The 27,473-nt window shown below is 52.0% G+C and overlaps 1 protein-coding gene across 2 annotated transcripts in view; it reads right to left on the reverse strand.

Moving 5' to 3' along the window:
• Nucleotides 1-26,662, reverse strand: part of AP2A1 (adaptor related protein complex 2 subunit alpha 1) — a 30,476-nt gene extending 3,814 nt beyond the window's left edge. The window contains exons 1-15 of one of the 2 annotated variants that reach the window (XM_066271512.1): nt 26,436-26,662; nt 15,995-16,063; nt 15,730-15,872; nt 15,410-15,603; nt 9,783-9,912; nt 9,059-9,160; nt 7,256-7,364; nt 2,770-2,920; nt 2,299-2,467; nt 2,010-2,147; nt 1,592-1,774; nt 1,066-1,163; nt 533-764; nt 273-440; nt 29-192 (exon numbers count right to left, since the gene is read on the reverse strand). In XM_066271512.1, coding sequence (XP_066127609.1) covers nt 29-192; nt 273-440; nt 533-764; nt 1,066-1,163; nt 1,592-1,774; nt 2,010-2,147; nt 2,299-2,467; nt 2,770-2,920; nt 7,256-7,364; nt 9,059-9,160; nt 9,783-9,912; nt 15,410-15,603; nt 15,730-15,872; nt 15,995-16,063; nt 26,436-26,502 — 2,117 coding nt within the window. In that variant the 5' untranslated portion in view covers nt 26,503-26,662. The remainder of the gene's footprint in view (nt 1-28; nt 193-272; nt 441-532; nt 765-1,065; nt 1,164-1,591; nt 1,775-2,009; nt 2,148-2,298; nt 2,468-2,769; nt 2,921-7,255; nt 7,365-9,058; nt 9,161-9,782; nt 9,913-15,409; nt 15,604-15,729; nt 15,873-15,994; nt 16,064-26,435) is intronic. The other variant, XM_066271513.1, reaches the window with a different exon arrangement.
• Between the last annotated feature and the right edge of the window lie 811 nt (nt 26,663-27,473).

Below are 27,473 nucleotides of genomic sequence, written 5' to 3' on the forward strand. Positions count from 1 at the left end.
GTGGCCCAGGGCGCAGGGCAGGTGGTACCTCAGGAAGGCCTCCTCGGGCGTGGGACCCAGGCTGGGCTGAGCAGCTGGGCCATCGGAGGAGACGTCCACCAGGAGGTTGCCGGCACCTGAGGGAGCCTGGGGTGCCGCTGGGGGAGGGGCTGCCCGCAGCCCCAGAAGGTCGGCAGAGGGTGAGGGCGTTGACTACAGGAAGTACAGGTGTATATGAGAAGAGGCACCACCCCAGGTGGACCCCCCCTGTGGCCCAGTCCTGGGGGACTCACCACAGTACTGGGAGTGGGCTCTACACCCCCATTGATGTCATTGCTGCTTGGGTCCCTCCGGCCTTCATCCAGGGCGCTGCCCGCTCCTGGCCCCTTCTTGCGTTTCAGTTTGGCCAGGATGGACGACTCGCGCTCGGGGAAGGGCGGCATCTCCTCCAGCACTGTGGCCTGTGGGGTTGGGGGGTGGAAACAGGTCAGGAGGAGGAGGAGGGCGAGGCACAGAGGGCGGAGGAGGAGGCCATGGGGACTGGGGCCCTGACCAGGACATCCGTGCTGGCCACAGAGCTGAGGGTGAGGTACTCCACAGCGCGCTGCTGCAGCTCCACATCCGCGTTGCGCAGCTGGGAGCCGGCCCGCAGCACGCCCTGGATGGTGGCCTTGGTCTCCGGAAAGAGGTTGATGAACTTGATGTAGGTGGACAGCAGCAGGGCCCGCGTCGCCACACTGCACAGGTGGAACTTGGAGTGCAGCAGTGAGAACTGCACCGGAGGGCTGTACGGGAGGCTGGGGTCAGTGGGCACCGGCTCCGCCCACCTCTCCCAGAAACCACTTAGCACCTGGGAAGGGTCTCCGCCCTTGGAGGGACCCTCCCAGGACCCCAGGCTGGCCCCAGGGCACTGGCCACGGCAACCCCCTGTCCCAGAGGCTCCTGACGGCTGGGTTCTCCCTTACTCCACAAGGTTCTGGGTGAGGGGCTGAGAAGACACCTGGGAGCCCCATCAGCACGAGCTCTGAGACTCCTGGGGTCCCCATGCCCCAGACCCTTCAGAAGTGCATGTATTCACTCTCTCACCTGGAGCGGGGGTCCCCAGCAATCAGGTTCCCAAACTCCCCAAGGATGTAGCCGCCGACCTTCACCATGTTCTCATGACAGGCTGGAGCCTGGAGCGCCTGGGAGGCGGGGACAGCCATGAGGAATGGGACCTTGGCTCAGGGGCACTCAGGTGTGCCAGGCAGGGTGTTGACCCTTGGGACTCTATGATGTGTGTAGGATTATAGATGGGGACACTGAGGCACAGTGGTTGAGTGACTGGCCTGAGCCCACAGTTAGTAAAACAGGACAGAATGGGGCCCCTTTCCTGGTGCACAGGGAGCAGGAAAGTGCCGGGACTTGGGGATCGGCAACCAAGTGCCAGGCTGACCCTCACACTGGCCAGTGAAGGTTGGGCCCCTGTGCCCCTTGGGAGAAGCAGGGAGGCAAAGGCACTGCTCTGAGGAGGAGGAGGCAGGATGGTGGCTGAGGCTGGCTTAGCTCACAGTCCCAGCGGTCTTTTCTCTGCTCTGATGCCCCTTGATGGGGGACAGATGAGAGTGCTGACCTCAAAGACAGTCTTGGCAGCGTAGCCCTGGACATCATCACGGTTGGTGACAATCTGCAGCACACGGTACCACACCTCCTCACTCACATAGTCGCCTGCGATGCGAATCAGGTTGAGGATGGTATCCACATACCAGCTGTAATCCACTGCGTATTTCTCAGCCAAGATGGCCACCTTCAGGACCTGCCAGCCAGGAGGGAAGACGAGCATGGGTGTGTGCGTGAGCGTATGCCCATGGGCCCATAGGGAGTGGGCTCAGCTGGATCTGAGCTCATGACTGTCCGCATCTGGAGACCTGGGGTCTGCGGCCATACCACCCTGAAAGTGCCCGATCTCATCTGAAAGCCTGGGAGTCCGGCCCCTGGCCCCTCCCGCCTCAGACCAGGGAATATAGGCCTCCAGCCCTCCCAGGACTCACGATCTCTTCTCGGATGGCATAGTCAGCCGTCTCAAGGTACCGCAACATCTCCGACACAATCTGCTTGGCATTGCTCCGGTCACACATGGCGTAGAGAAGGTCCGCGGCCCGCTGTCGCACACTAACATCCCGCTCCGTCTGAGGGAAGCGAACAGGTACCGTGTGTTCTAGACTCCATGTAGCATAGGGCTGGCTACCCAAGGCCTCTAAGCCCTGTGCCTCTCTGAAGAGGCAGAGGACACAAAGGCCGGGTGGGTATAGAGAGGCTGGGTAGGCTCCAAGATCGCACCTTGAGGGCATTGATGACGGTGTCGATGTGGGTCTTGACTGCCTCGTGGGAGAACTCAGAGCTGGCCAGCGTGCACATACTCTCCAGGGCCAGGTAGCGCAGGTTGGTCTCCCGGTGCTGCAGGAACTGGCCTAGCTGGTTACAGGCCCGTACCAGGAGGTTGGGCTCACTGCCAGCAAGAGAGAGACATGAGGAGGGGACTCAGGCCAGGCTGGGCCATCCCACATCACCCTCAGGACCCAGGTTTAACTCCTGCCCTCAGCCCAGTCATGACCATGCCTAGTGACCCAAACATCCAGGCCACTGAGCCCAAATAAAGAGAGCCAGGAATTCTGCCTCCTACAAGGGACCCAGCAGCAACTCGGAAGGGTAACACTTCACAGCTTCGTCCTTCTACCTGGAAGTCACAGTTCCCAGATTCAGTAAGTAATCTAGGTCCTGGCCACAGCTCCCCAGCCCCCAGGTGGGCACCTGTCATAGTGGATGATGAGGCTGATGGTCTCAAAGAGGATGGCGTTCTTGGCATTGGAGTGCTGGACCTTTTTGGACTTGGGTGGCTCCTGGGCCTTGTTGAGCACGGTCTCCAGACACTCAACCAGCCTCCCCTTCACGGCCGCATCCTCTGGGGAAATGGAAGGCACAGCCAGGGCTGAGCGCTCTGCCCGCCTAGCGTGTGCCATGGCTCCCACCTCGTGCAAGCCTGCAGCTGCAGGCCAGGGTCTCTGCTTCCTCAAGCCCTTCCCGGGACCACAGGTGACCCGAGGAGGTGGGAGAAATGCCAACAGAGGACCTGACTCCATCCATACGGCTCTCATCCTGCTTAGCTCTGACCCTGCTGGGCAAGAGCCTCCACCTGTGAGTCTCAGTTTCCCCTTCTGCAGCACCAATGCTTTTTTTTTTTTAAATTTAAGTGAGGGGAAGGGACACAGAGAGACAGACTCCTGTATGTGCCCAGACAGTGATCCACATGGCTACCCCTGTCTGGGGCCAATGCTCTGCCCATCTGGGGCCAGACTTACAACCCAGCTATTTTCAGTGCCTAAGATAGAGGCTCCAGGGAGCCATCCTCAGTGTCCAGGGCCAATGAGCTCGAATCAATCAAGCCATGGCTGGGGGAGAGGCAAAGCAGATGGTTACTTCTCCTGTGTGCCCTGACCAGGAATTGAACCTGGGACATCCACATGCTGGGCCAACGCTCTACCACTGAACCAACCGGCTCTGGCCTACCAATGCTCTTTTTAAAGATTTTATTTATTGACATTTTTTAGAGCGGGGGTGGGGGGAAGAGAGGCATGGTGGAGGAGCAGGAAACATCAACTAACAGCTGTATGTGCCTTGACTGGGCAAGCTTGGGATTTCGAACTGGCGACCTGAGCATTCCAGGTTGATGCTCTATCTACCGCGTCACCATAGGTCAGGCTACAGCACCAATATTCTTTAGGTTTCTCACAGGCAGAGACAGTTCAGGAACCTTCCTCAGTGATACCATGAAACCTGGCCTTCCCATGGAACAGTCTTGAGTGCCTGAGAGACAGAGGCCAATCACAAGCTCATATAAACCCCAATAACTGCCCTTTCCTGGGATGTGAGGCAGCACCAGGTGGACAGATCAGCTGTTAAGTGTTCCAGCAAAAGTGTGGTGCCTGCCCTGGCTGGGTAGCTCAGTTGGTTAGAGCCTGATCCTGATACACCAAGATTGCAGGTTCAATCCCCAGTCAAGGCACACATAGGAAACAACCAGTGAATGAACAACTAAGTGGCACAACAAATAAATGCTTCTGCCTCTCTCTCTCTCTGTCTCTCTCCTCTCCCCTGTCCCATCTCTTTAAAGTAAAAAAAAAAATCAACCAATAAATACATAAATAAGTAGAACTCATGTTTCTCTCTCTCTAAATATCAATCAGTCAATAAAATTTTTTTAAAAGATCAAAAATGTACCAGGAATTCAGAAAGAGATAAAGGACACAAGACAGCAAACAGCCAGATGTAGAAAGTGGGACACCCTCCTGGTTTCTTCAAAAGCAGGTAGTGGGGGCCCTGGCCAGTTAGCTCAGTCGGTTAGAGCATCGTCCGAAAACAACAAGGTTGCAGGTTCAATCCCAGGTCAAGGGAAGCAACCAGTGAATGCACAACTAAGAGGAACAACAAATGAATGCTTCCTCTTTCTCTCCCTCCACCCCCTTCCTTTCTCTGTCTCTCTAAATAAAAAAAATTAATAAAAATAAAAATAAGTTTTTAAAAAAAGCAGGCAGTGGGTCTGACCAGGTGGTGGTGCACTATATAGAGCAGGGGTCCCCAAACTACAGCCCGTGGGCCGCATGCGGCCCCCTGAGGCCATTTATCCAGCCCCTGCTGCACTTCTGGAAGGGATACCTCTTTCACTGGTGGTCAGCGAGAGGGGCAAAGCGCGGCGTTGCTCACAGACAGTACTACTTCCAGTGATATGACGGCCGCACGCGACATGGCTCCGGAAGTGTGTCATATCACTTGTTACAGCTATCAGTGACAAATATGGAACCGGACATTGACCATCTCATTAGCCAAAAGCAGGCCCATAGTTCCCATTGAAATACTGGTCAGTTTGTTGATTGAAATTTACTTGTTCTTTATTTTAAATATTGTATTTGTTCCCGTTTTGTTTTTTTACTTTAAAATAAGATATGTGCAGTGTGCACAGGGATTTGTTCATAGTTTTTTTTATAGTCCGGCCCTCCAATGGTCTGAGGGACAGTGAACTGGCCCCCTGTGTAAAAAGTGTGGGGACCCCTGGTATAGCGCATCCGACTGGGATGTGGAGGACCCAGGTTCGAGACCCTGAGGTCGCCAGTTTGAGTGCGGGCTCATCTGGTTTGAGCAAGGCTCACCAGCTTGAGCCCAAGGTCGCTGGCTCAAGCAAAGGGTCACTCGGTCTGCTGTAGCCCCCTGGTCAAGGCACATATGAGAAAGCAATCAATGAACAACTAAGGTGCTGCAATGAAGAATTGATGTTTCTCATCTCTCTCCCTTCCTGTCTGTCTGTCTGTCTGTCCCTATCTGTCCCTCTCTCTGACTCTGTCTCTGGCACACAAAAAAAATTTGTTACAAACAGCTGCGTGAAAGCCAATGTCCTGGAATAAGGGGGTAAATCTTCCAGATTAAGAAAGATTTATGAGAAATAATAATCAAATTCAATACTAGTATCTTGACTAGATCCTAGTTTTAACTGACAGTGGAAGATATTACAGGGAAATCAGGAAACATGTAGTATCAGAGAACATTAGGAAATCACTGTTACTTTGAAGTATGAGCAGAAAATTTCTGTTGGGAATGAAAATTGCCCTAGTTCTGAGAAATGTATAATGTTTAAAAGTAAAACAGCATGTTTGTAATCAACTTGTAAATATGTCAGTAATATATAACAAAACAAAAGCATATTCTCTACTTGTTTGTATGTTGGAAAATTTTCCATAATACTTGTTGAAAAATAATCATGTGGGGCCCTGGCCGGTTTGCTAAGTGGATAGAGCATTGGTGCGAAGCAACCGTCTGCTTCTCTTCCCCTCCCTCTCTCTTCTCACAGCCAGTAGCTCAACTGGTTCGAACATTGCCTCAGGCACTGAGGCTAGCTCAGTTGATTGGAGCATTGGCCCCAGACAGGTTGCGGGGTCAGGGTGCAAGTGGGAGTTTGTCTTTTTATCTTCCCTCCTCTCACTTAAAAAAAAAAATGACTTGAGACTGAACTGGAGACAGCCCCTTCCTGCCCAGTACAGCAGCTGAGGTGCCTACCCTGGGCACATCCCAAAATTTTAAGGTTGAGTTACTGAGATGGAAGTAGGCTTAGGTTCTCCCTAAACCCAAACCCTACTTTACAGCATGAGAAAAAGCCAGAAAGGGCAAGGGGCTTCCACAGGGCCACATGACTAGCCTTCATAGGCTCATAGGGAACTTTGGAGTTGTCTACATCACACACTCAATTACAGTGTGTGCGTACACACACACACACAAGCATGCACACAGAGACATGCACAGGCATGCATACATACAGAGATGCACGCATAGGCACAAACATGCATGTGCACATATATCACAAATGCATGCCATGGGCATGTGTGCACACAAGACACGGATGCAAAGACATGCAGACATGCATGCATACACATATCCACACAAAAATGTATGCACGCACAGGTATGCATGCAAAAGACACACATCAATGCATACATAGGCATGCACACAGTCATGCATGCAGACACACATGTGCACAGACACAGAGATACCCTTGCATACAAGTGGCTGGCTATGAAGATTTAGGGCTGAATTGAAGGGAACTGGTTTATCAGACAGCTACTACGTGCTGAGCATCTCGGCACAGGGTCCCTCAATGCTGCTCTATGAGTCAGATAGATGAGGCCGCCACGGTAGAGGGAGGGGCTTAGAGCATAGATTCTGAAGACAGGTGCCGCCTCTCAGTCACTAGCCAGGCCCGGAAAGGCCACATCCCATCTCCAAGCCTGTTTCCCTGTTTGTATATTGCAGGGGCAGTTCCCCTCACCAGACATTCTGGTGTAGGACCTAGCTCACTGTGGGTGCTTCATTCATGCCACATGGTCATGACACTGAGGATATGACAACCCCTAACAGAGCTACTGTACTTCAAAGGGCACAGCCTGGGAACTGCTGGGTGACCTCAGGCAAGGGCCACCCCTCTCCTAGCCTGGATCTTCTCGTCTATAAAACAGGACTAACAGCCTCAATGTTACAGGCAGGAGGAGTGTGAGTACAGCTCAGAGAGACCCTGGCCCCCAGATCAACCGACACCAGTGACTGTTTGACTCTGTGGGCTACGCAGGGTGGTCTCCCTCCTGGCCGGGCCCAGGGCTCAGGGCTGCCCATGATGCAGCCGGGGAGCAGGGTTGGAGGCTCCGGCCACAGAGGGACCCGACCCAGGCCCCGGTCCCCGGCTGAGGCTGGGCGGTACCTGGCGGGGGGTAGCACTGCAGCAGCCGAAGGAGTTTCACGGAGAGCCAGGGAGCCGGGACGAAGTAGTAGGTGTAGTCCTGGAGGTCAGTGGAGGCCGAGGAGACGATCTGGGCGCAGGAAAAGGGAGGTGAGAGTGTGGGCAGGAGCAGCAGGATAGAGTGGAGCAAACGCTCCCTTTGCAAGGGGGTACAGGACACTGAGGCTCGGGGAGGAGAGGCTGGAAGCTGCGGGCACATGGAGAGGGACTGGGAGGGTCTGGGACAAGGCCTGGGTTGGCGGGCGGGCAGGAAGCCTCTGCCAGTCAGACTCCCCACTGTGAGCTCCTGACTCCCACTCTGCACCCCCCAAACCCTGGCCTCATCCACCAGCATACATCATAGCCACTCACTGGAGACTGCTTCTCTGCAGTTCTCCCCCAAAACTGGGAGCTGCTCAGGAGCAGAAATTGGGTCCCCGGGCCTAATATAGCTCCGACACAAGAAAGGCTCAGGGACTAGATGGAGAATTAGTGAAAGGGTATGTGACTTTGATTCCTCACAGCAAACTCCTATTCAACCTTAAAAACCCCTTTCCAAGAAGCATTCCCACCAAGCTCTGTGCCACCTCCATGATGGTATTATGCTCTATCCACCCCATTGTTGCTTTCTGTGTCTCCCTCACCAGTCTGGTGCACAGGACCATTCAGATGTGTGGTGAATGAATGGAAAAGTGATTGAATGAATGAACTGGTGTGTTATTCTCTTGCTTGAGAATTCAGGCCTCTTCTTACCTGCCCAGAAAATGTTTATATTTACGCCAAGCCTCAGTGCAGGGATCACCTCCTCCAGGAAGCCTTCCCAGATTTACAGGCTGGGTTAAGTGCTTCCTTTGGGGGCCTATAAAGCCCTATGCTACCTCCACAACAGCATAAACCACCCCTTTAATGATAATCTGTAACTGAGTCGGCCTGCCTTGCCACACATCCCTTCCTCCAACAAGATGGGCTGCTTGAAGGCCGACGCTTGACTCATCCGTGTCCCCTCCGCCCCCTCAGTCAGCCCACAGAGCCAGGCTTCAGGGCTTGTTCCCAGGACAGGGGCATGAACAGGATGAATGGGGATAGAAACACAGGAAGGAGGCCAGGGAGATGCCTGGGAAGAGGAGCAGAGGAAAAGCAGAGAATGCAGGAAGAAGAAAGAGACCCAGGGGGTAGGAGGGAGGCAAGAAACCAGGACAGCAGCTCTCACTTCCTAGATATGCCATGTGCCAGACCCTGTTCTAATACTTTATATACACTGCTCACAAAAATTAAAGGATATTTCAAAGTGCACTTTCAAGATCAGGGAACATGGAGATACTTCAGTACTTTCAGCCTTTCGTATAGTGCATTTTCACCAATGAAATAAAAGTTGGTTTTATATCTCATTTGCGTAACTGAAAAACTTTCCTTGTCTTGATTTGACTTGTCGTTTGCTTTTCTGATGTTCTTGTTTAATAAAAAAAATAATAAAATGCTTCTTTTTTTTATTGCTTCATATTCATTTTGAAATATTCCCTAATTTTTGTGAGCAATTAAGTCATAGCAGCTGTGTTGTAAGGTGGGCACTGGTATCATCCCCATTAATCAGGAGGGACAAGTGAGGCCCAGAAATATGAAGCTCCTTGTGGCCAAGCCAGGATGAACTGAGCTCAGAGCCTGAGTTCAGTTGGCCTAACTACCAGTTGGCCTGCCTCTCAGGGAAAGCAAAGTGGTCCACAGAGGTGCCCTGGGAACAGAGATGCCAGGGCCCCCACCTGCAGCCAGAGGCAAAACAATACCCACCCTGCTCAGGCGAGACACAGCCAGAGAGATGCACGTCTTGAAGTCATCCGGGTTCTTTTTGCAGAGACAGGTGATGAGGCTGACAGCAGCCGTGACCACGCCCTATAGGGGCAGATAGACAGCATGTCAGGGCTCTGATGGGCGGGTCAGACTGGGGATTAGTATGTAGGCTAGTCTCAGAGCAAAGACTCAGGAACACACAGGGGTGGGGTGGAAGATGGGTGTGCTTAGGGCTGTGCAGGTAAAACAGTGGTGTTTTGGGGCTCAGGGACAGGCCCAGCACTCACTTGGGTGTCTGACAAGCCGCTGGGAGGGCCCAGGAATCGGGGTGCAGGGTAGAGGGTGAGTGGGGACTATGGAGAAACTGGGCATATTGGGGATGAGGACAGGTCAGCATCTCCATGCTGACTCAGCAGGCAATGGGCGGTGGGGAACCTCCAGATGTCAGAAACAGAGGCTGGGATTTCTGAGGCGATGGATGCGTGTTGGTGTTGTGGACACTGGACAGGACCCCTGGACAGCTAGGGACAAAGGTGGAGGGTTTCAGGACACTTGGGTGAATAATAAGTACTGGAAAAACTAGACCAGGGTCTCTAGGGGCCTGGGTAAAGAGAAGGACAGAGGTGGGGGCCTCAGGCATCCAGGGCAGGGGTGGGACTCCCTGGGCCTCCAGGTGGACATCAAGGGCAGAGAAGGGTCTGGGGACAGCAGCATAGGGCCTCACCATGTGCTGGTCATTAAGCAGGTGTACAACACGAGCCGTCCACTCGCCCATGGGCACCAGGTCAGGCGAGGCCTTGTAGAGCCGCAGCAGACACAAGGCCGCACTCTGCTTCACGCTGTCCATGCTGTCTCTGCAGGGGACAGACACAAAGTGGGGTCAGTGCGACCCTAGCCCCACACCCTTCCCTCCCTCCTCGTTCTTCCCAGGAAGGGTGGTCAACAAGAGGCAGGGAACCCATGTGGACCAGGGTGCCATGTATACTGCTCTCTGGCCCCCATCCTAGCAGCCTGGTGGGGTCACCAGCAGAGCACAATGTCCAGCCTGGTTCTGAGCTTATTAATTAAGCGCCTACTGGGCACCAGCGCTGCTGTAGCCACTGTGGACAGAAGGGTGGGCAGACTGGTCCAAGCGTCTGCCCTCAGAGCTAACGCTCTAGCTGGGGCCGCCAGTGTCCATGCACACCGCCAACACTGCTGGGGCTCAGGGTTCCGACACAGACAGGGCGGCGATGAACACGGCAGGCCCTTCTGACATGGTTCCAGGTGAGCGGAAACTGAGTAACTTACTGAGAATAGACAAACATCTGCAAAGAACGTCCCATCGTGGGGTGTTCCAAGTGATGGCACAAGAACATTGCCTGCCTGTCATCAGATTAAAACCGGGAAACAGCAGAGGGTCTGCTCATAAGACAATGCCGGGTTAATGGTGGGCCCTGACCTGCATCATTGCAGCTCACAGCTCAAGAGCCCTTCCTCTGGGCCACACTCTGTACCAAGTACTTTTGCATATCACACAATTTAATCCTCACCACAGCCCTCTAAGGAGGTGAATTCTATTATCGTCTCCAGTTACAGGCAGGGAAAAACATCCAGTCAAATAGCAAACCGAGGAGTAAGAGCTATTTATTAACTTGGTTAAGTTAAACAGAGACTGTGACACTATTTAGGTGAAGTTTAAAACTACGTAACGTGGGAGGCTGAGCCCAAATATAAAAGGACAAAACGTATGTGAAAATAATAACCACCGGATTTAGGCGATCAGGAGAAAGGAGGGGAAGATGGAGAAGTAATATGTGAAATATGAGGGAAAATTCAACTGCAACTGTTTCTTCTTTTTGAAAAAGGCATGGTACCGTGATTCAGCAATTCACAGCTATTCACCTACATAAGAGAACTGAAAGCCAAGTCACACAAATGTGTATGTACATCAGATGTAATAGCCAAAAAGTGGAACTTTTTTTTTTTTCTGGTGACAGAGAGAGTCAGAGAGAGGGACAGACAGACAGGAAGGGAGAGAGATGAAAAGCATCAGTTCTTCGTTGCGACACCTTAGTTGTTCATTGATTGCTTTCTCATATGTGCCTTGACCGGGGCCTTCAGCAGACCGAGTGACCACTTGCTCAAGCCAGCGACTTTGGGCTTATTCAAATCAGATGAGCCCACGCTCAAGCTGGTGACCTCGGGGTCTTGAGCCTGGGTCCTCTGCATCCCAGTCGGATGCTCTATCCACTGCGCCACCGCCTGGTCTGGCCAAAGTGGAACCTTTTTTTATGAATGAATGAATAACATGTGGTCCATCCCACAATGGAATCTTCTTATTCAATCATAAAAAGGAATGAAGTTCTGGCCCTGGCTGGGCAGCCCACCTGGTAAAAATGTCATTCTGACATGCAAAGGCTGTGGGTTTGATCCCTGGTCAGGGCACATACAAGAATCAACCAATGAATGCATAAAAAATAAGTGGAGCAAAAAATAAATAAATAAATAAGTGGAGCAACAAATTGGTGTTTCTTTTTTTTTTTTTTTTTTGTATTTTTCTGAAGCTGGAAACGGGGAGAGACAGTCAGACAGACTCCCGCATGCGCCCAACCGGGATCCAACCGACCAGAGCCACTCTAGCGCCTGGGGCAGAGGTCAAGGAGCCATCCCCAGCGCCCGGGCCATCTTTGCTCCAATGGAGCCTTGGCTGCGGGAGGGGAAGACAGAGACAGAGAGGAAGGAGGAGGTGGGGGTGGAGAAGCAAATGGGCGCTTCTCCTGTGTGCCCTGGCTGGGAATCGAACCCAGGTCCCCCGCACGCCAGGCCGACGCTCTACTGCTGAGCCAACCTGCCAGGGCCAAATTGGTGTTTCTTTCTCGCTCTCTCTCTCTCTCTCTCTCCCTTCTCTCTCAATATCCACACTGCAACACGGGTGAACCTGAAGGACATTATGCTGCGTGAAAGAAACCAGACAGAAAAGGACTACATATTGTATGATTTCATTTATATGAAATGTCCAGAACAGACCAATGGATAGAGACAGAAAGTAGATTAGCGGTTGCCCAGGGCTGAAGACAGAGGGAATGTGGAGTGGACTAATGGGCTTGGGGCTTCTTTCTGGGGTAATGGAAATGTTCCGGAATTAGTCAGCAGTGGTGCTTACACAACACTGTAACTATACTAAAAACTGTTGAATTGTACCATTTAAAACGGTTAAAACAGTAAACTTTGTTATGTGAATTTTATCTCACTTAAAAAAAAAAATCTGGCCCTGGCTTGTTGGCTCAGTGGTAGAGCATCCGCCTGGCGTGCAGGAGTCCCAGGTTCGATTCACGGCCAGGGCACACAGGAGAAGCGCCCATCTGCTTCTCCACCTCATCCCTTCTCCTTTCTGTCTCTCTCTTCCCTTCCCGCCGCCAAGGCTCCATTGGAGCAAAGTTGGCCGGGCGCTGAGGATGGCTCCGTGGCCTCTGCCTCAGGCGCTAGAATGGCTCTGGTCACAACAGAGCGACGCCCCAGATGGGCAGAGCATCGCCCCCTGGTGGGCAGAGCATCGCCCCCTGGTGGGTGTGCTGGGTGGTTTGTTTTTTTTTTGTATTTTTCTGAAGTTGCAAACTGGGAGGCAGTCAGACAGACTCCCGCAACTTCAGAAAAATACAAAAAAAACCTACCTAAAGAAAAGTTCCTCCAAGCCCCAGTCATGGTCAAGGCCGAGGTTCCAGCATGGAGAGCCCCGGCTGCACAGCGCCTTGGCACTCACTCCCTCGTACAAAATGGAACATCACCCATTATACAGACATTATCAGACACATTTGTCACACTGTCCTCCTCTGTCCTCAGAGTGTGCCCAGTTCTCAGGCTCAGGGTGGCCAGTGTGACCTCTGTCTCACCTAAGCCAATGGTGACTTGCCTGTCTCTGTCTTGAAGAAACTGTCAGCAGCACTCACCATGACACCCCCCTGCCTCCTCCATGAAAGCTCCTTCTCCGTGCTCTGAGCCAGGGCCCCCTGTGCACCTTCCTCCCGTCTTCCCTCCGGTCCTCCTCTCCCCTGCTCATGTCTGCCTTGAGGGACTTCACCAGGCAAGAGCTTTCATTACCAGCCATCCTGTACTGTCCAAAACATTGGTCCCCAGCCACACAGGGCTTCTGGGCACAGGGACTGTGGCAAGTCCCAACCACCCCATGCAACATGTGTATACATTACACACCAAGTTTCAAAGACTTAGGGCCCTGGCCGGTTGGCTCAGCGGTAGAGCGTCGGCCTGGCATGCAGGGGACCTGGGTTCGATTCACGGCCAGGGCACAAAGAAGAATCACCCATTTGCTTCTCCACGCCCCCCCTCCTTCCTCTCTGTCTCTTCCCCTCCCGCAGCCAAGGCTCCACTGGAGCAAAGATGGCCCGGGCGCTGGGGATAGCTCCTTGGCCTCTGCCCCAGGCGCTAGAGTGGCTCTGGTCGCGACAGAGCGACGCCCCGGAGGGGCAGAGCATCGCCCCCTGGTGGGCAGAGCGTTGCCCCTGGTGGGCGTGCCGGGTGGATCCCGGTCGGGCGCATGCGGGAGTCTGTCTGACTGTCTCTCCCTGTTTCCAGCTTCAGAAAAATACAAAATAAATAAATAAATAAATAAATAAAAGACTTAGCACAAAAAATATTGTAAGATAGCTCGTGGACAGGTTTGTTAATTCAGTGTTGAAAATGAAAAGATTTTGGTTATATTGGGTTCAATTAAAATATTAAAATTAGTTTCACCTAGCCTAACCAGGAGGTGGTGCAGTGGATAGAGCATCAGCCTGGGATGCAGAGGACCAAGGTTCAAAACCCCAAGGTCACCAGCTTGAGCGTGGCATCATAGATGTGACCCCATGGTTGCTGGCTTGAGCCCAAAAGTCGCTGACTTGAGCCCAAGGTCACTGGCTTGAGCAAAGGGGTCACACGTTCTGCTGTAGCCCCCCCGATCAAGGTGCATATGCGAAAGCAATCAATGAACAACTAAGGAGCAGCAACAAAGAACTGACACTTCTCATCTCTCTCCCTTCCTGTCTGCTGTCCCTGTCTCTGTCTCTCTGACTGGAATAAGTAAGTAAAATAAAATTAGTTTCAGCCGTTCGTTTTCACTCTAACGAGGCAACCAGAAGAGTGGAAGAGCACATGTGGTCCACACGGTATTTCTGTGCAGTGTGGGCTCATGCAGGTCTCTTCCGGCCCCAACGGCGCCATCCAACTGCCTGCCAGCCATCTCTAGATGTCTAATAGGCACCTCAAATTCAACATGGCCCAACCCAACTCTGGGTCTTTCTCTCCCTTCCCTGGTTCTCCCCCAGGCTTCACTGTGCCACACTTGTTCAACTTCACACTTTTCACTCACATGTAACCCATCCCTTGGGCTTAACTCTCAGAACACAGTCCTCCTGTAACTACCTTCACTGCGACAACCCAGGTCCCAGCCACCGTCAGCTGTGTCCTGGACAACAAGGACATCTCAATGGTCTTCCTGAAGTCTCTCCCCATGGCCCCCATGACCCCATTTTGTTTTTCTCTGAGCATTTGTCACTGTCTAAACTTATGTTACTTACACATAAACTCCCCAAGGGTAGGCACAGCGGTCCTGGCTGCTCACTCCTGCCTCCCGCTTAATGCTCACAGTGCAGATGCTTCAGAAATATTTGCTGGATGACCTCCTGCTGCAGCACAGTCACAGCCCTCCACGTCATTCCCCTTTCCACAGCCAACGATTCCTCCTCATGGAGGTCTCAGCCTGATGCCACTTCCTCTGGGAAGCCCTCCCTGATCCTGCAGGTTAGGTCAGGTTCCCCTACGAATGCCCTTAGGAGCTCCTTTTCCCTACAGCATGGTTTTGAGAGGAATTAAAAGCTTCATCCTGCAATTATCCCATCAACATTCTCTCTCCATTCTGTACCATGAATGCTGGGAGGACAATGACCACATCCATCTCTGGTCAGGTCTATTTCCCCAGCAATCGGCATAATGCCTCGCACATAGTAGATGCTCACTAGATGTTTGCTGAGTGAATGAATGCAGAAGATGTAGAATTTCTGGACGGCTGTCACCTACATAACTGGAGTTTATCACGTCTTGCATGCTAGACGTTCAAGGTCAGCTAATCAGACAGACATCTCACTGGCTTTGCTGGGCAGCTGCCTCATACTGTCGAGCCAGTCGGCTTGGCGAGATGAGAAGACACAACGACAGGGATGCCACCAGAGCCACTGGGGTTCCAAGCTCAGTGTGAGCTCTACATCCTGGCTGGGAGACCTTGGGCAGGTGACATTAACTTCTTGGAGCCTCAGACTTGCCTGGGCCGTGTCTCCCCATCCTCACCCCACCCAGCACAGGCCTCCGGTTCCTCACCCGGCCACCAGGATGCGGGGGATGTCCGCGGCAAAGGCCTCGCCCATCTCACGGCTGCCCACATTGGCGATGCAGTGCAGGGCCAGACACATAAAGGTGGGGTTGCGGCTGGCCAGGTCATTTTTGATGGCATTATTGATGAGCCGGATCAGCTCGGAGTTTGAGTTCACCAGCACTGAGATGAACAGGTAACCCTGCACAGGAGGGAGAGTGGAGGAGGGGAACATTGTGGTTATTCTCATGCCCTGAAGCCTATAATTCCAGACCCCTCCTCCCTCAGAACCAGGAGTGCAGGCCCCAGCCTCTCATCCCAGACTCACTATCTGCTTCTCTGTGTACTTGTTGGAGCTAAGCAGGTTTACCGCCTCCATGTGCCCAAAGTCAATGTCATGGCCAAGCAGGAAGATGAAGAGCAGCTTACACACATATTTTTTCTTACTGTAGCCATCCAAGGCTTTGTCCCCTTGGGCCAGAGGAAGGAGGAAAGAGGAGGAAAAATGAGGAAGGATCACACCTGCAAGTCCCAGGAGTCCCAGCCCCCAGACCCGTCTTCCTTTGGACCCAGGAGTCCAAACCCCCACTTACCTTTGAACTTGGAGCGGATATTGGCCAGTTCCTTGTTGATTCTCTTAATCTCTGCCTCCTTGCTCTTACCTGGGAAAGAGAGGCAGGGGTGCTGATGAGGGACCTAGAGAGCTGAGCCACCTGCCCTCACTTTCCTCGGCAAGGTCCCTCTCAGCTGAAAGGGCAGAGCTTTCTCCACTCTGGGGCCCTGCCCCTGAGCCTGCTGCTGAGGACAGGCCTGGGCCCCCTGTCGAGCTGGGAGCTACAGGGAGGTGATAAGCAAGGCTCATTGATCTCTCCAGCCCAGAGGAGAAGGCTGGTACCCACACCAGGCCGATCCCTGACTTCTTTCTCTCACTGTGGCCCCTGAACTGTACTCTTCCTGGGAGCCCCAGTTCCCACCCACAGCTCTGGTTACTCCTGCACCAGCCCCAGCACTGGGCTGACATAAAGTACATGACAAAGAAAGGAATAAATGAATGAATGGCTCGGCTGCCTTCTAGCTGTTCCTCAGAACCGTCACCCCCACCATGTCCCCACTGCGCAGCGTCTGCTGAAAACCTGCTTCCCCAGCTTCCCACGGCAGTGAAGGTCCCCCTGCCACCCAGTCACCAGGTCAAACCGTGGGTGCCGAGCTACTTCTTGCATGGACCGAGGCAGCAGCCATCAGCCAGGCGGCTCCCGAGCACCTGAAGCACGGCTGTGCCAAACGAAGGTGGGCTCTAAGGGGTAAGGCCACCAGATTTCGATGACTGAGTGTGGGGGAAAAAATAGTGAAATACTCATAAAAATTTTAAAATGTTGATTACATGTTAAAATGACACTATCTGGGGTGCATTAGCTATCATAAATATATTATTAAAGTTAATTTTGCCTGTTTCTACCTTCTACAAAAAGTGGGGCCACAGAAGTTAAAATGACAAGTGTGTGCTATAGAAATGTTTACCTGAAACCAATGTATTCTTATTGATCAATGTCACCCTGTTAAATTTAATTTTCTAGATTTTTTTATTTATTCATTTTTATTAGAGAGAGGAGAGAGAGAGAGAAGAGATAGAACAGGGGGAGGAGCAGGAAGCATCAACTCCCACATGTGCCTTGACTAGGCAAGCCTGGGGTTTCGAACTGGTGACCTCAGTATTCCAGGTTGATGCTTTATCCACTGTGTCACCACAAGTCAGGCAAATTTAATTTTCTATATAAAATTATTTTTTTAAAAACCCACATGTGTGGCTCACATTGTAAGTCCACTGAACAGTGGTGTTCGAGGGCCTCCTCTGGGCTCTCACACTGCCTGGGTCACTTCTCTGAGAGCTTTTGTCATGGGTGTCTGGGTCTACCTCTGGCCCCCAGACCAGACCAGAAGCCAGGTGAAAACAGGGCCACCACCTGCCAATTTTCGAAGTAGCAACTCCATGTTCCAAGGGCTTACCGAATGCCTGAGCTCAGAAAAGGCACAAAGACGTGAATAAAGGCCCTAAAAAGCACCGAGGGACCCACTCCCCTACTCGGGAGGCAGTGGAGAGCCTGGGGATGTGGGTGGGTGGTCTCCGGAACCCAGAAGATCCAGGGCCAGCACTTCAGTAATGCGTCTGAGTTGGCCTGTGTGGCCCCATCAGCCATCTGATCCTCATTTATTAATTACGCGTTCCGTGAGGCCCTGGCGGCCAGGGCTGAGAGGGGCAATGCTGGGCACCAGGACCCAGTCAGAGCCCGTGCCTCTGACCTGCCTCAGGGACCCCTGGCCTGGTGGGGCAGAGGTGGGGGGCTCCATCCCCACACCTGGATGAGACTTTCAGGGATAGAGGTTGTCTGGGCACCACCTGAGGCCTCGCCAGAGGCTGTGGGAGGTGGGGACATTTGAGGAAGGCTGTGAAAGACGAGGAGGGCTCAGGAGCAGTTCACCAGCCAGCACGGCCAGAGCTACATGCTACGGGTGCCTGCTCAGCGGCTGGCCCAGAGGTTAGGACAGCACCACCCTCCAGGCTCAGAAGCCCAGCGAGGGCCCACGGAAACTACTGCACATGCTCTGTGCTATTCCTGAGAATGACCACAGTTGCTCCAAATGCCTGCCTAAAACCATTCTGTAGGGACCAGAAAAGAAATCTTATAAATGGATCACGTATCACAAAGGTGGTGCCTATAACCTTTGCCACAGACGGATATTCGAACAGCAATTAAATTTTTGCCGCTAGAGACCTCTCTGGACTTCACTTACACCTCTATTAAAAGCTTCAAGAGCCTGACCAGGCGGTAGCACAGTGGATAGAGCGTCGGACTGGGATGCAGAGGACCAAGGTTCGAGACCCCAAGTTTGCCAGCTTGAGCGCGGGCTCATCTGGTTTGAGCAAAAAGCCCACCAGCTTGAACCCAAGGTCACTGGTTCCAGCAAGGGGTTACTCAGTCTGCTGAAGGCCCGCGGTCAAGGCACATATGAGAAAGCAATCAATGAACAACTAAGGTGTTGCAACGCGCAACGAAAAACTAATGATTGATGCTTCTCATCTCTCTCCATTCCTGTCTGTCTGACCCTGTCTATCCCTCTCTCTGACTCACTGTCTCTGTAAAAAATAAATTAAAAAAAAAAAAAAAAAAAGCTTCAAGAAGCAGGTAAAACTAACATATGGTGTTGGGTTACCCAGTGGTGGTTATCCCTGGGAGGAGGAGGGGACTAGGAAGGTGCATGAGGGAGGGGTGCCAGGGAGCCAGGCAGGGATGCTGGTTCTGCATCTGGGGGCTGGTTACATGGCGGTGTTCAATCAGAGAAAATTCATCATGCTGAACACATAATCTATGGGCTTTTTAAATAAATATTTCCATAGATATATATATGTATAAAAATCTATATGAAAATCATATACCAAAATATTTTCATAGAAATGTATTCAATTACACATAAGACAATATCAAACAGATATGGACAACTTAAAGACTACTTAGGCCCTGGCTGGTGGCTCAATGGATAGAGCATTCACCCTACATATGAACGTCCCGAGTTCAATTCCTGGTCAGGGTACACAGGAGAAGCGACCATCTGCTTCTCTCCCCCTCCCCCCCCCTTCCTCTTGCAGCCAGTGACTGGACTGGTTCAAGCATGGCTCTGGGAAGTCCTCAGAGTGTGAAGCCTCAGGTGCTAAAAATAGCTCAGGACTCAAGCATTGGCCCCAGATGGGCTTGCCGGGTGGATTCTGGCCAACACACATGAGGGAGTCCGCCTCACTATCTCCCCTCCTCTCTCTCGCACACACAAAAAGACTATTTAAACCCTGACCGGGTAGCTCGGTTGGTTGGAGCATCATGCCGATATGCCAAGGTTACAGATTCAACCCCTGGTCAGGGCATGTTCAAAAATCAACCAATGAATACATAAATAACTGGAACAACAAATCAATGTTTCTCTCTTTCTTTCTCTATGTGTGTGTCGTTTTTCTTTAAAAATTTTTTAAAAATTGATTTTAGAGAGAGCAAAAGGGAAAGAAAGAAACATTGATCGGCTGTTCTACTTATTTATGCATTCATTGATTGAGTCCTGCATGTGCCCTGACCAGGAATCAAACCTACAACCCTGGCGCATAAGGACGATGCTCCAACCAACTAGGCAACCCAGACAGGGCCTGTTATTTTTTCTTTAACCTTTAAATTGTCCACATGTATTTGAAACTCTTTTGCATAACTGATATATTTTACCCTAGAAATGAATTCACAAAGTAAACAAAGCAGCAGGTCTCCAAAAGAGAAGAGGCTGCAGCCCCGGAGGGAGCGTCTTACTGAGCGCACAGCGCCTGCCAAGATCTAGAGGCAAGACGGCCCGGGTGCTCGGAGACAGCGCGCCGGTGCTGCCGAGGGTCACCCTGGGTGAAGGGCTGCAGGCAGCTGTGACAGAGTGGCAATGGAAGCAAAGGCTTTCTGGCATCCAGGACAAGACAGTAACAGGGGAGTGAGTTTACCATCACAAGAAGCATGCAAGCATTTTAAACTCAGGGATAAGTCGTATCAGCCCGACTCTTAGAGATTACTAGCTTGGAGAAGAGGCTGACGGGCAATTCTGAGTATGGTACTCTGACATAGGCAAACACAATGGGGGCTGGGAGGCTGGAATCGGCTCCTGGGATGAGGCTGAAAGGGACCACAGAGAAATCAGGGCAAGGGTGCTCTGGGCAGAGCCTCTGCGAAGGCCTGCAGGCTAGTACAGCAGGTGTGGCCGGACCATGCAGCCCCTCCTGGGATTCCTGAGCGTACTAGTACTGGGGCGTGGGAGCACGCAGGCCCTCTTCCATCTGTAGCTGCGGCTGTAAGGGACATGTGAATGGAAAGAGGCTACCCCCTTGGCCTGACCTGTGGTGGCACAGTGGATAAAGCATCGACCTGGAAATGCTAAGGTCGCTGGTTCGAAACCCTGGGCTTGCCTGGTCAAGGCACATATGGAAGTTGATGCTTCCAGCTCCTTCCCCTTCTCTCTCTGTCTCTCTCTCCTCTCTCTCCCTTTCTCTCTCCTCTCTAAAAAGAAATAAAATTAAATTTAAAAAAAAAAAAGAGGCTACCCCCTTGCTACAGGTCAGAGCAGGAAACTGCTGACAGTGCTGAGGACGGGCCCTACCTTGAGGCTTCTGGTTAGGGGAGATAAAGCCCTTCCTAAGGCTTTAGGTCTAAGAGGCACAGGGGTGGATCTGTCACTGCCACCAAAGGCATCCCAACAATCCCGACTCTACCCCCCCCCAAACCAAAGCACTTTATGAAGGTAACACAGGTATAGTCAGGTCTCTCACTGCAAGAGCCTCCAGAGCCATAGACAACTATTTACAACACAAGGTAACAACGTTTCCATCTATACAATCCTGCCTTCATGGGTCTCCCACAGAAACCAAAGCAGCCCTGGGTCCTCAGAGAGGCTCTGGGAGATGATGCTTGCTGACTCTGAACCAGGATCACACTCAGAATCTGTTGGCCCCATGCAGCCAATACGGAAGTCACTAACCACATGTGGCCACAGGCCACTGCAATCATGGCCAGTGCGACTGAGGGACTGAATTCCCAATTTTATTTACTTTTAATAAATTTATATTGAAAGAAACCAATCCTCCATTCAGTTACTGCAAAAGTATGTTTAAAACAACTAGAGTACCCTATGAATCTAAGTTTTATGAACTCTTAATAAAAAGCAAATATTTCCAATGAAAATGCAGCCTTTGAATTGAGAAAGGAACACAAATTGTCCCATCAGTCATTTAAAAGCTACAGTAAAGTTCTTTTCACTGTTTTATCTTTTTAGAGCAGGGTTAGACTGTGCTCGTTATCCAAGTCATCACCATTCCTGAGAAAGAAAAAATTCTCCTTTGCCCTGGCCGGTTGGCTCAGCGGTAGAGCGTCGGCCTAGCGTGCGGAGGACCCGGGTTCGATTCCCGGCCAGGGCACACAGGAGAAGCGCCCATTTGCTTCTCCACCCCTCCGCTGCGCTTTCCTCTCTGTCTCTCTCTTCCCCTCCCGCAGCCAAGGCTCCATTGGAGCAAAGATGGCCCGGGCGCTGGGGATGGCTCTGTGGCCTCTGCCTCAGGCGCTAGAGTGGCTCTGGTCGCAATATGGCGACGCCCAGGATGGGCAGAGCATCGCCCCCTGGTGGGCAGAGCGTCGCCCCTGGTGGGCGTGCCGGGTGGATCCCGGTCGGGCGCATGCGGGAGTCTGTCTGTCTCTCCCTGTTTCCAGCTTCAGAAAAAAAAAAAAAAAAAAAAAAAAAAAAATTCTCCTTGAGCAACCAAGTCACACACTGTCATTCCCCAGCTGGAGGGCAGCTGCAAAATACCCTCCCTGAGTTGCCCCCAACATTAAGGTAAACATGCTCAGCTGTAAACCCTCAATAGATCACAAGGCCAGTCCTAGGGGCAGGGAGGTGTGGCGGCTCCACTCCTCCACAGGGTCCAGAGCAGTCCTGGCACAGGGAAGGTGTTGAAGGCAACTGTGGGGGAGGGGTCCTCAACATCACACTAATGATGGAGAACCACCAAAGAGGGGCTCATTCTTTCAGTTCTCTGCCCAACGGCCACAGGTCTCCTGTAAAAATCTGAGTCCAGCCTGACCTGTGGTGGCGCAGTGGATAAAGCGTCGACCTGGAAATGCTGAGGTCGCCAGTTCGAAACCCTGGGCTTGCCTAGTCAAGGCACATATGGGAGTTGATGCTTCCAGCTCCTCCCCCTCTTCTCTCTCTCTGTCTCTCCCTCTCCTCTCTAAAAAAATGAATAAATAAATAAAAAATTTAAAAAAAAATCTGAGTCCAATCCTGTCCCTTCTCTGCTCCAAATCCCTCCTTGGCTACAACTGTGCTCAGAGTAAAAGCCAAAGTCCTCACTACAGCCTCCAGGCCCTGCACATCCACTAGAGCTCACTCGCTGATCAAAACTCCCCTTCTATCCTCTAACCTCCTCTTTCTCCTTCTCAGTGAACTCCTCTTCCACTTCAAGCACAGTCCTGCCTCAGGGCTTTTGCACAAGCTGTTCCCTCTGCCAAAAATGCCCTCCAAATTTATGCAGGCCAATTCACCCACTAAATTCGATTCTTTGCTCCGACCACCACCTTTTCAGAAGACTCTGACCAGACTATATAAGAACATCATCCTTAAACTTGTCCCTACACCCCCCCCTTACCTGCCTTATTTTCCTCCAACACCCTCTGCCGCCTGCCTGAACACCTGAGTACTGCATACTTACTTGAATATTGGCCCATCTGCCCTCCTACAATGTGAACCCCAGAGAGGGGACTTTGGTTCACTGTTGTGGTCCTACTTCCTAGAACAGTGTCTGGCACTCAATCGGTACTCAGGAAAAGTTAGTTTATTTGTTCATTTACTCATTCATTCAAAGGGCAAACATCTCCTGAGGATTCCAGTGGGCCAGGCCCTGCAGTAGGCAGAACTGGGGACCCAGAGAAGGATCAGACCAGGGCCTATGCTCCAGAAGCTGGGGGAAATGTCACAGCACCCATTCACTACCTGAAAAACCTCTCCTCAGGCTTGGGGGGAGCTGGGGCCCAGCTCTAGCCCCTGCCCTGGGGAGCTCCCACTCAGATAAGTGACTGCAAAGCCCATTCCCGCTAAAACAGGGCAGGACCACACCCGCAGGCTGCACTCAACCTCAACCTCTCTTTATCTGCAGAATTTGCCCTTCCTGGCCCTCCTCAGAGCCTACCCTGCATCTCCTTCTAGATCTTTCTCTCTGAACTCCATTGTGCTCTTCAGATCCTCCAGCAGGATATCTCCACATCCTCCCCCTCCTCACCTCTTCATTTCTGAGCCCCACCTTATCCTGGTTTCTCTTGCCTCCTCTTCCCTCAGTCCTGCTTGAAACCCTCCAGTGATCTCAGGACAAACACTCTGCCCTCCTTTCCACAGTCAGATCCAAGGCTTTAGCTCAGAGTCTTGCCCTGGCCACAGGACCTTTATACTTGCTGTCCCTCCACCTTCACAATTCTTCTCCACCTCCCTTGGCCTGGCTAACTCTCCCACATTGTCTGAGCAATGCCAACAGCCCCCACCCTCTCAACCTTGAGGCCCTCTCCCTCACTGAACCTAGGACAGCTATAATATTTTTCTACTTAGGATATTAAGATATATAAATAAAAAGAAAACAAATTAAGGTAAAATTCACATACCATAAAGTTTACCACTTTAAAGTATACAATTCAGTGGTCTTTAGTATACCCAAAATGTTGCACAACCATCACTACCATCTCCTTCTAGAATATGTTCATCCACCCAAAAAGACACCCTGTGCTCATTAGCAGTCACTCCACATTCCACCATCCCCAGCCCTAGGCAACCACTAATCTACTTTCGGTCTCTATGGGTTTGCCTATTCTGGACATTTCAGAGAAATGGAATCATACATTTTTGTGTGTATGGTTTCTTTCATTTAGAATGATGCTTGCCAGGTTCGACCATGGTGTACCATCTATCATAACTTCATTCTTTTTAATGGTTAAATATTATTCCATTGCATAAGTGGACATTTGTTTATCCATTCATCCGTCCATGGTCATTTGGGTTCTTTGTTTCCATTTTTTGGCTACTATAAATAACGCTGAGGTGAACATTTTAACAGGGCACAGATACGTCTTTCCTATTCATCACTATGTTCCCAGCACCTATGATAAGGTTTGAAACATACCAGCCACTCATCCTATACTTGACGACAAAAGGAAGACTTGATTCCCCAGCGCCAATTTATCTGGTGAAATTACCTCCACTGCCCCCAAGTTGGAGGCTCCCCTTTGTCCTGCAACTTCCCTCTGGGGTCCTATGGTGACACAGGCCTGACTTTTCTTTCCTTTCCCACCACAACATCCAATCCCTTTGTAAATCCTTCAGAATAGATCCAAACCCAAACACTTCTCCCCAATCCCTTCTCACCCCTGTCGAGCCTACACTATCACACCTGGACGCTTGCATCAGCCTCCTAATTCTTTCTCTACTTCCATGCCTGCTTCCAGTCTGTACTCCTCACAGCAGCCAGAGGAATTATGAATCATAAAAATAATAAAAAATAAAGTAAAATAAAGCATCAATCAGCTCACATCCCTCCTGTGCTCACAGCCTAACCAGGAAGGCTGAAGTGCTCAGTGACCCATAAAGCCCTACACAATCCCTGTCCCCTCTCTGCCCTCAGCTGCCATCTCTCTTCCTCCCTCCCTCAGCTCCAGCCGCGTAGGACTCCTTGCTCTTATGTGAATACACACCAAGCATGTGCAACCTCAGGACCCTTGAATTCACTGTTCCCTTGCCTGGACCTCTCTCCTCCAAAATCCACAGAGCTTACTCCTTCATATGTCAGCATAGTGTGATACTGTATCATTTATTGCTGGTTCTCTGTGTTTATTTTTTATCTCCCTTATGCCATGGTGCTCCCAAGGGCAGGTGATCAAAAGTATTTGTCAAATGAATGAATGAAGCTTCAAAGGAAGATGCTGTTATCTTGGGAGTTTGGAGACAAGCAAAGAGCCTCAGGGAGGATAAGTGACTTGCCAAGACTCACATGGCGGGTAGGTACCAGAGGCAACGCACATCAGCTTCTAACAGCTGTTCCCCCCACCTAGCTCACAACCCCTCATAGGTCCACCTCTTTCCATAACAACCATAGCATCTCTTCACCTGATACCCAATAGTTTCCACCCTTCCTTTTCATGAGTACCTAATACACAGCAGGTGCTTCCATACCTACTGAATTCTAAAATAATCATTGGGCACCTAACAGAGGCCACTCCTCAGATCCAGCAAAATAACAAGAACAGCAACCAACATCTGTCTAGTACCTGGAATGGGGCAAAGGCCCGTTCACGTACATTATCACAACAACCTCATTAGGAAGGTAGTAAGATCAGCAGTCCCTCCTGACAGAGGAGGAAGCGGAGAGATGAAGTCCCTCATTCAAGGTCACATGGTTAGGGAGTGACAGCACTTAAACCCAGGTCTGGCTGACCCCAAAGCCCATGCAAATATAGCCTCTGAAGCTCCTGACAGCTCCAAACACCAACACCACCCGCGCCAAGGAATTGGGAGCTGACTTGGCACCAGGCCTCCCATCATCACGACAATCCTTCCTGCTGATGATCACTGTCCCCATATTGATGTGGTCAGGCTCCAGATTCAGCAGTGTCCAGCTCTCTGAACCCTGACCCCTCTCGCAGACTAGTCTTCCTTTCCGGAACATCTCCTAAGCCCCACATTATAACGTCTTCTCCTTTCCAGCACCCCCAATCCCTGTCTCAGGTTCTCCTGAGACTCTCCACTTGCAATGTCTCCCCTGTGTACCTCTTGAGTCCCTCCTTTCCACTCAGTAACCCTTCTTTCCCCTTCTCCACTGCCCTATCTCCTAAGCAATCCTCCATCCTGGAGCCCCTCTACCCCTCACCAGGGTCCCGCTATAGTCCTCCACCTTCCCACCTCTCCTCTCAAACCCCTGGGACTTTCTATCACTCCCAGGCCCTCTTTATGCACTAGCCCTTCCCTCTATGACAGCCCCTCACTCGGGCCCTCAAGCACGACCCCATTAGGTTTCCAGTGTTTCACATCCTCCCAGTCCCCTCCGGCGTCCTCCGGGTCTATCACTCCATAGGAACCCCGCACACACCCATGCACCTCCTTCCCTTTCTGTCTACATAAGGGATTCCTCTATTACGACCCCTAAGCCTATCATTCCTAGGAACACCTCTATGCACCCATCCTCGGAACCTTACTAACCTCCTCGCCTTTAAGACTCTCTCGGGCGCCTCTAGCCACTCCGTGTCGTCACCACAGGAGCCACTTTTAGGACACCCTAAGCCCCTTCATTCCCCACCCTTCAGAGTTCCCCCCCCTGGGCCCTCTCTATCCTTCCCCTCTACGACCGCAACGGCTTTCTATCCCCCGGGCCCCTCTGTAACCCCCAAACCCGTCAATCTCATGTTCCCCCCTTCCAGTGTCCCCCGGCCGCGCTCTCACAGTTCCGGATGTCGGAGATGAACACTGCGAGCCCCCGCATCCCATCGCCCTTGGACACGGCCGGCATGATGGCGGCGGTGTCGGCTCCAGGCCTGGCCGGGCAGGGCACAGCGCAGCGGGGGCTGGCAGGCGGGGACCGGGAGGAAAAGGACCCCAGGCAACGCCAAGGAGCGGAGCCGGCCGCGGGGGGAGGGCGGGCTGGCGAGCGGGAGGGCTGGAAGGCCACAGCACCGCCCCCCACCCCTCCCCTCTCCTGTGCCGCCTGAGTTTCAGCCGTACATTGGCTCAGGTTACTGCCGCTCAGACGCGAGCTCTTCCTCACGCCCTCTCTTATTGGCCTCAGGACAAAGGCACGCCGCTACGATTGGTCCTGCGCCCCGCTATTTCCGTTTGGGTGGGGGCGTTGCCCAAAAGAAGGGCGGAGTTCGATTACGTACTGGGGGGCCACCCCCTCCGTGAGGTCGGGTCCATTAATGATTGGATTCGGATGCTCTCCGGCAAGGGGGGGACTGACGTGAAAGAAGGCGGAGGAGAAGGTTTGAGGACGCGGGACTTGAGTTGACTAGGGCCAATGGGCGAGGAGATCGCCCCCGCAGGCGTTGCAGACTCGCCGGGCCGTCCTACTCCCGCCCCCGATTGGGCGGTTTTGGGGAGGGAGACGGGCAATGAAAGGTGAAGAAGGGAGGGTGTCGCACAGCTGGGCTGGGATAGGTGGAGCGTCGCCTGCAATTCCCTGCTGCAGAGAAGGCATGGGAGGGGCAAGGAAGCGTGAGGTTTATTGCGCAAGCGTCTCTCTGTTCCTTTTTCTCCCTCTTCTCCTTTACCTACAACTCCTTAAATCGTTTTCCAGAAAGACTTTCCTACCCCATCCCCCTCCCTCTTCATCTAGTGCCTGCGAAGTCGAGTCCTAACTTCCTGAGGCCAGGAATCGGAGGGCAGAGGAAACAGTAATTCACATCTGATCCCGTTAAACAGAGGTTAAAACTGAGGTCCAGAGAGGTTAGATGACTTGCCCAAGGTCACGCAGCTAGGAAGGGT

The sequence above is a fragment of the Saccopteryx bilineata genome, chromosome 3 (assembly GCF_036850765.1).
Source record: "Saccopteryx bilineata isolate mSacBil1 chromosome 3, mSacBil1_pri_phased_curated, whole genome shotgun sequence".
Classification (NCBI taxonomy): domain Eukaryota; kingdom Metazoa; phylum Chordata; class Mammalia; order Chiroptera; family Emballonuridae; genus Saccopteryx; species Saccopteryx bilineata.